Genomic DNA, 15,259 nt, shown 5'->3' with positions numbered 1-15,259 from the left:
TTTTACTTAAATAATTATAAGATTTTTTTTCATAGGCCATAAAATAAAATATTTACATTTAATTCTCTTTTTGTCTTACAGGTCTGAAGGGTCGAGTTTTTGATCACGAGGGAAATCCATTACCCAATGTAATTGTAGAAGTCCAAGACAGAAAACATATCTGCCCCTATAAAACCAACAAATTTGGAGAGTATTACCTCCTTCTCTTGCCTGGGTCATATACATTAAATGTAAGTATACAGTTCTAGTTATTGTTCTTAAAATATTACAAAACTCACATTACTTCCTCATCCAAAAGGAATGTAAAATAAGTCTGGAGAGTCCAAACGTAGTACAGTGAATAAGGTCATAAAGAAAAAAATGACATCAGACTTGCCTTTGGCAAGGACTGAAAGAGATAAACATAATAGGAACAACAACAAAAAAATCATGTTTTTTCCAACTGGCAATTTTTTAATAAAAGCCAATCTCTCTTATTTCTTATAATGCTTTTTATGATTAAAAAATGGAACAAACCTTATTTATAGTAAAAAAAAAATTAAACAAATGTAGCCAGAGTGCTTGCAAGCTTTATAAAATACCATTTGAATACCCATCACATGAAACATAATTTCTGCTATTAAAAAATAATTTGGACAATATTTCTTTAGGGTTTATTAGAAATAAAATTTGATCCATGAATTTTTACTATATTAAGCAAGTGATAAACATATTTTGCAGTCCTTTCATAAGCAAATGATGGTGAGTTTTCCAATCAATGCAAGTGAAGTTCCAGGTTTTAATTCTAATTTAAGGTGTGTTTCTGAGTCATTTCTTCCTGGAAGGATGCATGGACTACTTTGAGCCCAAGTTGGTTTATGCAAATGAACTAAATGGATAAGTACCTGATTTAGTGGCCAGATTGGGCCTCTTACTCTTTGATGATATGACTTTTCTCTAGGAAATTCAAGATTCTTCTGCTTTGTTAAGTGGGTCTAATGCCAACCATAGCAGTTGTTCTGAGCAGAGCTACTCCTAGGAGCAGGTAGTCTATTCTGCAGGAAAAACTGGCTTTGTGTTTCATTACTTTCATTTTTAAGACATAATAAAGGCCATGGTTTTTAGTTTTTAAAACTATAGAATTCAGAGCCTCCCTGCTTCACAGATTATTCCTACAGTGCCCAGCAGTGGAGCTCATCAATTGCTGATTTGCTTCTTAAGAATCTCTCCTCCCACTGAGTGGACAGAACCCACTGGATAACCTCAGCTCACTGTGACTCTATGTTTAATTTACTGTGACATTTCCGTTCTATGAAAATAAGGGTTTTCCTTGTAGTGGATCTAAATTATTTTTATGTACTCCCATAAATAAGTCACACCCTTATAGAATAGTTATAAATAGTTTATTTCCAACTAATTAGACTAATGTAGGACATGTTGGCGTCAGCTACCAGTTCTAGGACGAGATGGGAAGGCAAGACTTTGGAAGCTGCAATGAATGGCTGATATACACACCAGTTAATGGTTATGTAAACGTTCTTCCCCATTCTTTTCTCTCTTCATGATATATAATAAAAGCATTTCTCAGTGGACATGACTACAATTAGTTAGGATTTGTTCTACTTTTCCTGATCATTTCCCTCAACAAAAACAACAAAATCTAGCTGAAGATTCAGACTCATATGAACAAAACCAGGTAAAATTAAAACATTCTAAGGAAGCAATAAACTTGTATACTTAGATCAGTTGCAAGGAGAATGGAATAATTTGAGAAAAGAATTCCACTTGTAAATAATCTTGATACCCAATCAGAATATTAAGTACAGACTTAGGACACAGGGAAACAGTCAATTCTACTTTTACTCTCCATGAAGGTGTTGGGGCAAATCACTCTATTGCTTCCTTCTCCTGATTTACATCTCCAGATAAAGGACCTGCCTTTATTTCCCTTTGTAATTCTTGACAACAGCATTAACAACTATGGTCCATATCAACAGACATTGAATAACTCTTTCAATGAGCAGAACTGAAGTGGATACGAGCCTGGGAGACCTGGCAGATTGTTACATGTTTCATAAAAGCTGCATTTTGGTGGTGTATATTAGTGTTTTCAATGTTGGCACTACAAAATATCTGAAGTCATTCAGATAATTGTTTCTTGTTTCTTCTCAGGTTACGGTCCCTGGACATGATCCACACCTCACAAAGGTGATTATTCCCCAAAAATCCCAGGACTTCAGTGCTCTTAGAAAGGATATTTTATTTCCATTCAGAGGGCAATTGGATTCCATCTCTGTATCAAATCCTCCATGTCCTATGATTCCTCTATACAGTAATTTACCAAGCCACTCAGCTGCAACAAAGCCTGGTCTGTTCTTATTTTTAGTGACTCTTTTTCACATATTGTTCAAATAAAGCAAAATGTGAAACTCAACCCCATCACCACCTGGAATCAGGGATTACTCATGCCAGGTTACTGCAACATCCAACTCCCTCTGTGGGATAACTGGACAGACTCCACCGTCCTTCCCTAAGAAGATAAATGGTTGTTTCCAAATCCCACAACATGCAATTTGTGATAACGAAACAAATGATTTGTTAGTCTCGATGATGAATGGAAGACACCTACCTATCAAGTACTGCCCACTTACACTTAATTTTAAAGTAGTTTTAGAAATTTGTAAGAAATAAAACTTGAGAAACAAAAAAGAGGTTCCTGCAAGAAGAAAAAAGTGAGCTAATTCTTATACAGAGAGCCAGATGTATATAAGCAATGAACATGAACATTTATTGATCACCTGTTATGTACAAGGCCTTGCTATGAGTGCCATTTATGAAGAGAGTGCCATATATAATTAGTTCTCAGGGCAGGGGAAATGATGACAGGACTGGAGATAGTTTTACAAATGTCCTAAGGAAATATGAGAGAAAATAGGCAACCGTATCTCAGTGACCCAAGAAAACATGGGCCTAATGGGACACAGGGGTGCCTGTAGAGTCCCAAAACAACTGGTCAATTAAGTAGGTGTCCCCACCTTTCTGTACCTGGGGGTCACGGTCCTCTGTTGTGCTGATAACCCCTAAGTGTGTGATTCTAGCCTCTTGCTTGAGCTTCAGACTCACATCCAACTGCTCACTGGATATACATCCATCTGGATGTGACTCAGAGGTACTTCAAGCTCATGTCAAATATTGAACATACTTCTCTGTCTTGATTACTAGTACCACCAAGCCAGAAACATGGGAGTTGCCCTTGATACTTCCTCCTCCTCCTTCATCCCATATATTCAGTCAACCTCTAAAGACTGATGTTAACTATGAATGTTGATCAAGTCTACCCTCCCTCCACGGCTGCTAGCACCACCCAGTTTCGGCCATCGTGGCTCGCATGCACCACTGCAAGTTTTCCTGGTCTCTTGCTCTCAGCCTTCTCTTCTTCAGATCCATCCTCCACACAGTCCTGGGGAAGGGGGAGGCAGGGTCTCTTCAAAACAAAAATCAACAACCTACTGCTTGGAGTTCCTACACACCTAATGTCCTGTTTGTGTCCCCTGTGTCTGGAATGCCATTCTGACCCAATTTTCTTTCTCACTCCTCCTTTACCTGAGTTCAGGCATTAACTCCTCCAGGAAGCCTTTGCGGTCTGTCACCCCATTCCTTTCCACTTCACCCCCTCCCAGTCAATCTGGGGGCTCCTCCTTTTTGCTCCCCTAACAAAACAGGTTACCCCTATTACTGGATTTACAACACTGTTACAACGATCTCCTACTTCCACATGTGATTTTTCTCTAGTAGAGGGTGAGCTTTTTGGAACTGGGGGCTATTTGTTTGAAAAATGCATTTTCATATCCTCAGAGAACATATTAGGAACTGAATGAATGAATAAAGGGTTCCAGCAATCTGCTACTCCCAGAAACTGTATAGAGCTTTGAGTCATTTTATGAAACAAGAGCTCCTGCTTTAGCAATTTCCAGTTCACTTATAACACTGACGGAAGAGTGTTTTCATATATGTGCCAAGAAATAAATTTAAATACTGTGCTTTTACTGGACTTTGCATTTATCCTGAGGTTCATAGTAAAGGTATTATGTTACCTGTTAACACTACAGCTACCTTTTCTTTTTCAAATTGGGAAACAAAATTTTTACCATTAATACTAAGTATGAAGCAATTGTTCTCTGCTATAATGAGTTAACCTAACTTAAAGCATCATATGTAAGAATTAAGGGGAACTATTAAACAGAAAAAGAAGCAACCCTGGTAAGCAGGTGTCTAAGTGCTGTGTATTGGTTATGGAAAATGAGTTGCCTTGGCTCTTATTTTAAATGGAAAGTTCTGTAAAATCTGAAAACGAAACTATACTGGGCTTGGTACATGGTGAATGCTTGAGAACCATACATGAATGGGAGATACATGGGCATTTAGGAGCTATTCTTGTGGCAAGCATATTCTACCTGCACAAAATCACACATGTTTAATATAAACAGAATTTGTAACCTTTTAATCACTTCTTTAAAACCTAGTAATAACCTAAATATCTTGATCATTTTTATTTAAATAAGCCATAATTTATTATACTAGAAAGTGTATATTAATGTATTACAGAAAATATATTGGTATATTACATATGAAAGTATATAAAATTTGGCTTGATTTACCATCAAGCCCTAAACAATTTTTCAGTGAGGCATTCTAAGTTGTAACTTTTCCTTTTCCAAGCAATTTTCCCTTTTTTAAATCTTATTTTTAATTTTTTGTTAATTTTTAAATTAAATTTACTGGGGTGACATTGTTTAATAAAATTATAAGTTAGCGGTTTTTGAAAAAACATGAACCAAAATCTGAATTGGTTCGTGAGCTTTAATGTTAAGGAAATGTTTTTAAAATAAGAAATTGTATCAAACAAAATTATTTGGAGATGAGCAGAACAATTAAAATAATCTCCAAACCAAATCTACATCAAACCTGAATTTAATTCAGACCAGGTTTGAGGTACATGTTTTCAACAATGGCTCTGTGCCCCATGGTTTGTAGCAAGGGATTAGCAAGTACAGTGGAATCACAATTACACCCTCCACTAATCCATTGAAGTGTCCAAGAGGAGAAACACCTATGGAATTTTGACTAGAGTCAGATCAGATCCGCACATCTCCCTGCGTGACCTTTTCTACTGTTTACCGCCCTGGTATGTTCCTCAAATTCCAAGTTCAGGTATAACTCCTTTTATGGAGAAACCAATGTGGTAAAGGGTTCCAAGATTGGAGAAAAGATAGCACATGGCAGTAAAATGATAATTAGGCAGAAGCCCTGGGTTCAAACCCCACTCCACATTCAGTTTCCTTACCTGTAAAATGAAGACCTCTGTTTGACTGATTCTGTGATTGTCAGAAGCAGGGTTTGAGAGCCACACTGGTGCTGTTTTTGGTGCTTGCCCAGGTGGAGAAAGGAAAATTAACACTCAGGTGAAATATTTTAAAGGCAGTGTAACTTATCCAGGACCAAATCTTTTGCTTCAGGTACAAACAGAATTGGTCTGAAACCTGAAATGAAACATTGATTAGCTAGAATGATCATTTAATCATATTTAAGGAAACTTTCATGAAGCAACAGTTTTTCCGGTGTACCTACTCAAATTATGCAAACATCAATGAATCTGAACGGTGGGGAATATTTTTAAAAGATTAAATCCATGCAAATAAGTGTCAGTGTTGATTTTGGTGCTTAATTGATCACATTCAGAATCGACCTGTTGGATGTACTCAACGGTTTGTTCTAGAAGCAAATTTGCATGTTCTACCTTTAGAGAGTAAAAATATCTGACACTTGATTGGAAATATTTTTTCCTAGGGAATCCAGAAAAATGAGCATTCCAGATTGTCTCATGGCAACAGGATAAGTTGTTTACTGAGAAGTTTGATTCTTATTGTATACAGTGAAAATACAATTAATGTCTATTTCATGACAGATCCCTTATATCTTCCTCATGACTTTAGATGAGGAGAGAGGCAGAAAATGGTTAAAGAACAATTTTTTTAAAAAGTTAACACATAGAACAGAAGTTTGGAAAAAATCTAACTTCATTGTAGACTTTGTATCACTAATAAGCAGGTATAGTACTGTATTGCTTACAAACCGTTTTATCATGCTTTAGCATATGAACTGTTCCACAGCCTTTTATAGATGTTTCACGATGATTTTCAAAGTTTTCTCAGTGACTTTCTAATTAAGAACTTAAAGTGCACAAATGTAAAGTTTTATTGGGTATTGGCCATGACTACCTCTGAACTTAATAAATCTAGAATGTTTCTTATTCTCAATAAATTAATATTCATGTAAACAATGAATGCTGTTTCTTTCCATTACATTACCTTTAAAACAAATACTTATGCAAGTTTAACAAAGTCTACATACTAGAGAACTGATTACCACTGATTAAAGCCTGGGAAAGATCAAATTTAATGACCTTTTATGAGGCAATACTGAAGTAACTCTCTAAAGCCCAGATAGTTCCTTCATAAGTTTAATGATATAGACTCATCCTAATATGTTATATTCCAAATTAACTTGTACTGTGGGGTTGATAATGAAAAATGTGCCTTCTGGTAAAAACAAACAAAAAAACTGGAAAATTCACAATGGACATGAATGTACTTAATGGGTCTGAGAAATCATGCAAGAAAATAATGGGATTTCCCAAACATACATCCATTTTCTTCAATAATTTAGCGTAGCCCTGACAAGTGTGGCTCAGTTGGTTGGGCGTCATCCCACAAAGCAAAAGGTTGTTGGTTCGATTGCCCATCAGGGCACATGCCTGGGTTACGGGTTTGGTCCCCAATCAATACTTCTCTCACACGTCGATGTTTCTCTCCCTCTTTTTCTCCTTCCCTTCCCCTCTCTTTAAAAATAAATAAATAAAATCTTTAAAAAAAAAATTTAGCTAGTACCATCCCTTTGAACTTACCTTCCTAGATTTCCAAACACATTTTGGGAAATGTTGATACAGGGAGAAGTCTTGAGTCATAATTGCTGAATAAATAAATGTCCTAAGTAATAAAGTGCTTTTGAAACAGAGCATACTTATAATTTGCCTCCTACAGGAATTAGAAAATAGCTCTTACCCTTCATCGATGCAACCTGATATCAAATTTCTAGTCAGAGAAATTGCGCTCAAGTTTATGTCTGTCCTCTGAAACATGCTAAAAAAAGTTGTCTAAATGAGACAGGGCTGAGTAGGAGACAGCTAATTTACAGGTACCAATTTCTAAAAGTGATCACTATCTCAATTTAGAAAGTAAAGTGTGGGAACAGTTTTCTATTTCCAAAAAAGAATTCATTTGCAGAAATTTCCTGGTATACTTTAGCTATATTTCAATTTGCATCTCAGAGCATCCATTACTCCCTAACCACCCCCAACCCCCACAAAAAAGCAAGGTACAACTTTTAAACACCTAAATTTTGAAATATTAAACATAGGGAGAGAGGTAAAAGAAAATGAAGTATAGCCAAACGATTAGTCCTTTTTAAAAAATTTTGATGACTAGTTTTATAATAAAAAGCAACTGATTTAAATAATTGAGCCCCAAATTTTAGAAGCACCAGTTTACATTATTGCTCTACCTTCTGACATAGTCACTAAAGATTTCTAGACTTTATACTGATGACTACTTAGGTCGGTTAATTTTCTAATTGATCAAATATCTTTCAACGCTAAAGCATAGTATTTTTATGCACAGTGAGTGTCTCATGAAGCTCTGAAGGACAAATAGTGAAGGATTTCAGGACCGAAATGTGAAGCTTGCTTTAACTGGGAATAGAACGCTCATCATTTCTTTGCTCTCAACAACCTCTCTTGTCAGTAGTTGGGTTTAACTATTAGGGAATGCCTCCACCTTGTGGTTTAACAAGTAGGTAACTAAAAAGATTTGGTTTTCGTGTGCCTCTTAAAAAAATGATGGTGATAAAAGGTGAAAAAAGTATTTAATACACAGGGATGTTTTGTATTTTAAGAAGAGATTTCCCCAATGTTACAACTCTGATATCATAACAACCTTTAAAGATCAGTTTCCTTATTTTCAAGATTTTAAAAAACTGCCTCCTTTTTCTGGTGTAAACTAGGAAAAACTGAATAGTTGTTTTCCTTGCCAATCATATTCTTTACTGAATGCCTACTGTGCACAAAATGCATTATACCGAGCACCTGGGGGAAGGTGGCACGAGGGATGTTACAATCATCTGCAGTGTAAGAATACAAAGCAATGTGCCAGTGAATGTAACAAGTACTCAGAGTTCAATGTAGGGAAAAATGACAGGGTGAATTCAAGGTTACCTCTGCTGAGTTATGGAAGTTGTGGTCATGAATGGATGCGATGAGATTAAACAAAAAAGGTGAGAGAATCAAGAAAAGAAAGCAGCAGTGTCATAGAGCTTTAAACGTCTAAAATGAACAGGCATTTAAGATAATACTCAACAAGCAATAAAATTAAAGTTTTTTTTTACCATAATAGAACCAACAGAAGAGGGAGTACAGTGAATTTAGACAGATATTATTGTGTTCTTGAAGAAAGGCTTAATACCAGGTGTGAACTGCACAAGGATGTAAATAAAACACAAAGACAAATACTAAAATGTAGCTGAGAAATAAATACAATTCATCTCAAATGACAGTAGTGGAAAAACTGAATAGTCGATTATGGTTCTCTTATCCAAAATGGTATTATTCTAGCAATATATTTATATATGATTTCAAAGCATTAGTTATCAATTACCAAACACATGGGGTCTTCTACCTCCTTGTCACTTCCTTATGCTCTCGTTCTATTTTTTTAATTATTGTATTTTTTTACCTTTTTGTTCCCCTATACCCCCACCCCTTAGCAATCACCACACTGTTGTCCATATCTATGAGTCCTTTTTCCTTTTTGCTCAATCCCTCCACCTCCTCACCTCCCCCCACCACTGTCACCCAGCTCTCTGAGTCTGTCCTCATTTTCCTTGTTCAGTTTGTTCATTAGATTCCACATATGAGTGAAATCATATGGTATCTGTCTTTCTCTGACTGGCTTATTTCACTTAGTGAAATGTTCTCCAGGTCCATCCATCCTGTCCTAAAGGGTAAAACTTTCCTCTTTTTTACAGCCAAGTAATATTCCACTGTGTAAATGTCCCATAGTTATTTTATCCACTCATCTATTGATGGACACTTGGGCTGCTTCCATATCTTGGTGATTGTGAATAATGCTCAAATTATTGTAGTGGTGCTTACATTCTTTTGAATTAGTGGGATTGCTGGGTCAAAAGACAGATCCATATTTAATTTTTTGAGATATCTTCATACTGCTTTCCACAGTGGCTGCACCAGTCTGCATTCCCACCAACAATGCAATAAGTTTCCCCTTTCTCCACATCCTCACCAGCACTCGTTGACTTATTGATGATAGCCATTCTGACAGGTATGAGATGATATCTCATTGTGGTTTTAATGTGCATTTCTCTAATAATTAATGACATTGAACATCTTTTCATGTGTCTATTGGCCATATGTATGACTTGGAGAAGTGTCTAACCAGGTCCTTTGCCCATTTTCTAAGTGGGTTGTTTGGTTTTTAGGTGTTGAATTTTGTAAGTACTTTGTAAATTTTGGATATTAACCCCTTATCAGATCTATCAGTAAATATGTTCTCCCATTCTGTTGGTTGTATTTTTATTTTTATTGATGATTTCCTTTGCTGTGTAAAAACTTTTTAGTTTGATGTAGTCCCATTTGTTTTTGTTTTCTTTCTTTTGTTTCCCTTGGCTGGGGGGATATATCCAATAAAAAATCGCTGTGAGCATTGTCTGAGATTTTGCTGCCTGTTTTCTTCTAGGATTCTTATGGTTTCAGGTATAACATTTAAGTCTTTGATCCATTTTTCATTTATTTTTGTGTGTGGTGTAAGAAGGTGGTCTGGTTTCATTTTTCTGCACTTATCTGTCCAGTTTCCCCAACACCATTTACTGACTAAACTATCTTTAGCCCATTCTATGTGCTTGCTTCCTCTGTTGAATATTAATTGACTATAAAGTTGTGGGTTTATTTCTGGGCTCTCTCTTCTGTCCACTGACCTATGTCTATGTGTCTGTTTTTATGCCAGTATCATTGTTTTGATTACTATGGCCTTATATTACATTTGATATTAAATAGCCTGATTCCTCCAACTATGTTCTTCTTTCTCGGGATCACTGTTGCTGTGCGGGGCCTCCTGTGGTTCCATATAGATTTTTGTAATATTTGTTCTATTTCTGTGAAACACGTCATTGGAATTTTGATAGGAATTGTGTTGAATCTATAGATGGCTTTGGGTAGTATGGACATTTTAATGATGTTAATTTTTTCCATCCATGAACATGGTATGTTCTTCCACTTATTTGTATCTTCTTCAATTTCTTCAGTGTCTTATAATTTTCTGAGTACAAGTCTTTTACATCCTTGGTTAAGATTATTCCTAGGTATTTTCTTCTTTTTGAAACAATTGTGAATGAGGTTGTTTTCTTGATTTCCCTTTCTGTTAGTTTGTCATTGGCATATAAATATGCAACCGATTTCTGGATATTAATTTTGTATTCTGCTACTTCGCTGAATTCATTTATCAGTTCTACTAGTTTCTTGGTGGAATCTTTGGGGTTCTCTATATACAAAATCATGTCATCTGTGAATAAAGAGTTTTAGCACTTCCTTCCCATTCTGGATATCTTTTATGTCTTCTTCTTGTCAGATTGCTGTGGCTACAATTTACAGCACTATGTTGAATAAGAGAGGTGAAATCAGACATCCCTGTCTTGTTCCCAATCTTAAGGGGAATGCTTGTAGTTTTTGCCTATTAAGTATGATGCTGGCAGTGGATTTGTCATATATAGCCTTTATTATGTTTAGGTATGTTCCCTCTATTCCTACTTTATTGAGAGTTTTTATCATAAATGGTGCTGGATTTTATCAAATGCTTTTCTTGCATCTATTGATATGATCATGTGGTTTTTATCTTTCTTTTGTGTGTGTGTGTGTGTGTGTGTGTGGTTAATCACATTTATTGATTTGTGAATGTTGTACCAATCTTGCATTCCCAGAATAAATCCCACTTGATCATGATGCATGATCTTTTTGATGCATTGCTGTGTTTGGTTTGCTGATATTTTGCTGAGGGTTTTAGCATCCATATTTACAGAGATATTGGCCTATAATTTTCTTTTTTGTGGGGTCTATCTGGTTTTGGAATCAGGATAATGCTGGCCTCATAAAATGAATTTGGGAACCTTTCCTTCTCTTGAATTTTATGAAATAGTTAGATAGAAGAAGTGTTAATTATCAGAATGTTTGGTAAAAATCCCCTGCGTAGTCATCCTTTCCAGAGATTTTGTTTGTTGGGAGCTTTTTTTATTACTGCCTCAATTTCACTGGGTGTAACCTGTTTATTCAGATTCTCTGATTCTTCCTGATATAGTTATGGAATATTGTGTTTCTAAAAAGGTATCCATTCCATGCAGATTGTGCAGTTTGTTGGCATGTAGTTGTTCATAATATTTTCTTACAATCCTTTGTATTTCTTTGGTGTCAGTTGTTATTTCTCCTCTTTCATTTCCGATTTTGTTTAATTGGGTGTTTTCTCTTATTTTCTTGATGAGTCTGGTTAAAGGTTTGTCAATCTTGTCTTTTCAAAGAACCAGCTCTTGGTTATGTTGACCTTTTGTATTTTTTTAAACTATTTCATTTTTTTTTCTGCTCTGATCTTTATTATTTCCTTCTTTCTATTCACTTTGGGCTTTGTTGTTCTTTTTCAAGTTCCTTTAAGTGTGAAGTTAATTGTTTATTTGAGCTTTCTCTTGTTTTTCAAGATAGGCCTATAATGCTATGAATTTCCCTCTTTGGATTGCTTTCCCAGTGTCCCACAGATTTTGGACTATTGTATCATTTTCATTTGTTTCATGGTATCTTTTGATTTCTTCCTTAATCTTCTTGTTGACCTATTCATTGTTTAATAACATGTTATTTAGTTTCCATGTCTTTGCATGTTTTCAGTGTTCTTGTGATTTGTTTCTAGTGTCATAGCATTGTGGTCAGAGAAGATGCTGGATGTAATTTCAATCTTCTTAAATTTATTGAGACTTTTTTTGTGTCCTAACATGTGGTCTATCCTGAAAAACGTTCCACGTGCACTTGAAAAGTGTATATATTCTACTGCTTTGAGGTGAAATGCTCTGAAGATAGTAAATCCATTTGATCTAGTGTGTTCTTTAAGGCTGTTGTCTTCTTCTTGATTTCCTATCTGGAAGCTCTATCCATTGAAGTCAATGGGGTGTTAAAATCTCCAACTATGACTATATTTTTGTCGATCTCTCCCTTTATATCCATCATGATTTGCTTTATATATTTATGTGCTATGCTGGGTGTATAAATGTTTACTAGGTTTACATCCTCTTGTTGGATTGTTCCCTTTATCATTATGTAGTGTCCATCACTGTCTCTAACTAAAGCCTTGGTTTTAAAGTCTATTTCATCAGATATAAGTACTGCTACCCCAGCTTTTCTTTTCTTCTTTTCCATTTGCATGAAATACCTTTTTCTATCTCTTTTAGTCTGTGTGTATCTTTCGATCTGTGATGGGTTTCTTGGAGGCAGCATATATATGGGTCTTGTTTTCTTACCCATTCAGCTACCCTATGTCTTTTGGTTGAAGCATTTAAGCCATTTACATGTAAGATGACTGTTGATAGCTATGTATGTAGTGACATGGTGGTGGCAGGTCCTTGCTGTTCATCATCACTTTGATATGTCACACCACTCCCTTCTGGCCTTAAATGTTTTTGTTGAGTAATCAGATAGCAGTCTAATTGGTTTCCCTTGTAGGTAACTACCGACTTCTCTCTTGCGGCTTTTAGGATTCTCTCATCTTTAAGCCTTGTCATTTTAATTATGATATGTCTCGGTGTAGGCCTCTTTGGGTCCAATTTGTTTGGGACTCTCTGAGATTCCTGGACTTGTGTTCTTTTTCCTTTACCAGATTAGGGGAGTTTTCAGTCATTATTCCTTCAAACAGGTTCTCGATCCCTTGCTCACTCTCTTATCCTTCTGATAGTCCCATCATGCTGATGTTCTGCTTAATGTCTAAAATGTTTCTTAAGCCCTCATTAAAAAAATTTTTTTTTCCTTTTGCTACTCCACCTGGGTGACTTCCTACCTTGTGTTCCAAATCACTGATGTGATCCTCTGCTTTATCTAACCTACTGTTTAATCCTTCCAGTGTATTATTTATTTCAGGTATTGCATTCTTTATTTCTGACTGGTCCTTTTCTATGATTCCTTTTTTTCATGCTGTGCAGTATCCTTATAATCATTACTCTAAATTCTCTATCTAATAATTTGCTTGCCTCCATTTCATCTAGCTCTTCTTTTGGAGAATTCTTTTTTCCTTCATTTGGGGTCTGTTTCTTTGTCTTCCTATTTTGGCTGGTTCTTTGTATTTTCCACCTTAGTTATTAAACTAATCATTTGTTAAACTAATCAAGCTGTAATCATCAGCCTGACTTAAGATCCACAGGGTGGGGCAGAGTAATTCCAGCGGGCAGAGCTATTGCTTCCCCCCAGACTGATGCCACTTGGATAGGAGTGCTCTACCTGAGAATGATGGCTCCTGGTGTATGGGGAATGACTCAGCCCAAGAATCCTGGTAGCTGTTCCTTCAGTTCTCTCTCCACAGCCAGCACCCCAGACTCTCCTCAAATGTTTCTAGTCCACTCTGTCCTTCCTCTGCTTGAGCCCCAGATAAGTGGCTGCAAACAAAATTTTGTGTTGGCCGTTTAAGAAGCTCTCTTGAGTCTCCATCTCCTGCTGTCTCCCCCTGGCAGACAGAAATGCTGTTGCTTTACACAGCTGGATGTTATCTGGGCTCCTTCCTGGCTCTGATGCTGTAGGCTGGGGAACCCAGCTTGAGGTTTAGACCTCAGACTTCTCAGGGTAACTCCCCAGTTGCTGAAATATCCCTTCAAATCTTCAGCTGCCTTCTGTGGAAGCCCAGCCAGCCCTCTCGTGCCTCCTCCCTACCAGTCAAGTTATGATGAAGTGGTTTCTTCCATCTGTTGGTGATTATAAGCCTTCTTTCCACCTATTGTTCAACTGGTTTTTCAGGATACTTTCTCTACAATTTAGTTGTAATTCTAGATTGGTCCTGGGTGGAGGTTAGTTTAGCTACCACTTACTCCTCCACCATCTTGGATCCAAGCTCTGTTGGTTTTTAATAGATCCTATTTACAGTCCATTTTACAGTTTAACATATACAACACTGGGCACCTTCCAATGTGCTGGTGCTTTTGCATATTTCTTTTAAAAGTATTTTTAAGTGTCAAAAATTTTCTACCATATATAATGGAAAACTGGCTATATCTTAGACAATATGGCCACAATCTAAACAATTGATATTTTTAAGCTGGAGAAATTTTTGTAAATACTGACTCAAAACCCAATTTAGAACCCAAACCACCAGAAAGTGCAGCTACAAACTCTTCACACTACACCGCAGAACTTGCAGATATTGCCACAAGCTTACATACCTGCCATTTACCAGTCTCCAGAACGCTTATGAAAAATAAAAATCTAAACTAAATGATGCCAACAGCTAACCCTGGTCTGGCTTTGGGGCCCACAATCTCCTGACTTAAAGCAGCTGCAAGACTCAAGCAAGTCCCAATGGTGATTCATTCAATAAATTACTGAAGGAGAAACATCGATTTTGTTGTTCCACTTATATATGCATTCATTGGTTGATTCTTATATGTGCGCTGACCCAGGATTGAACCCGCCAACTTGGCATATCAGGACGACACTCTAACCGACTGAGCAACCTGACCAAGGACTATTCAATAAAGTCTTATTGAGTACCCATATGTGTATCACAATCAAGGATGTTTTTGGTCCCATGGAATGCAGTTTCACAGATGACACAAAGAAATTACAGGCAATTACAATAGGGATCTTTCATGCTGACAAGTGACACAGTTGCTCCCTAGCCCCATCTCTCCTCCTTGCCTCAGCTACATCCTTCCCAGAAAAGAGAGTCCACTGTTACTTATTGAGAAACCACTTAAAACAACCTGAAATGTGGTAACACAAGTGAACAGGAAGGGGGCAAAGCATTTCACGACTCTACTAAATTTTAACATACTCTCAAGTTGACCTTACTCAGTACCTTGGAGGCTCCCAACTACATCGCATGCCCATTGACATGTGTATTTCCAAAGTGAGCAGGCACGG

The 15,259-nt window shown here is 36.6% G+C and overlaps 1 protein-coding gene across 1 annotated transcript in view; it reads left to right on the top strand.

The window, feature by feature from the left end:
- Nucleotides 1-6,319, top strand: part of CPM (carboxypeptidase M) — an 87,137-nt gene extending 80,818 nt beyond the window's left edge. Inside the window, exons 8-9 of the mRNA XM_090273589.1 lie at nt 82-230; nt 2,152-6,319. Coding sequence (XP_090129715.1) covers nt 82-230; nt 2,152-2,394 — 392 coding nt within the window. The 3' untranslated portion in view covers nt 2,395-6,319. The remainder of the gene's footprint in view (nt 1-81; nt 231-2,151) is intronic.
- The last annotated feature ends 8,940 nt before the right edge of the window (nt 6,320-15,259 follow it).

Source organism: Furipterus horrens, unplaced genomic scaffold (genome assembly GCF_987537825.1).
Source record: "Furipterus horrens unplaced genomic scaffold, mFurHor1.1.pri manual_scaffold_4, whole genome shotgun sequence".
NCBI lineage: Eukaryota > Metazoa > Chordata > Mammalia > Chiroptera > Furipteridae > Furipterus > Furipterus horrens.
Note: the sequence above shows the minus strand (reverse complement) of the source record. Positions and strands in the feature narration are given on the sequence as shown.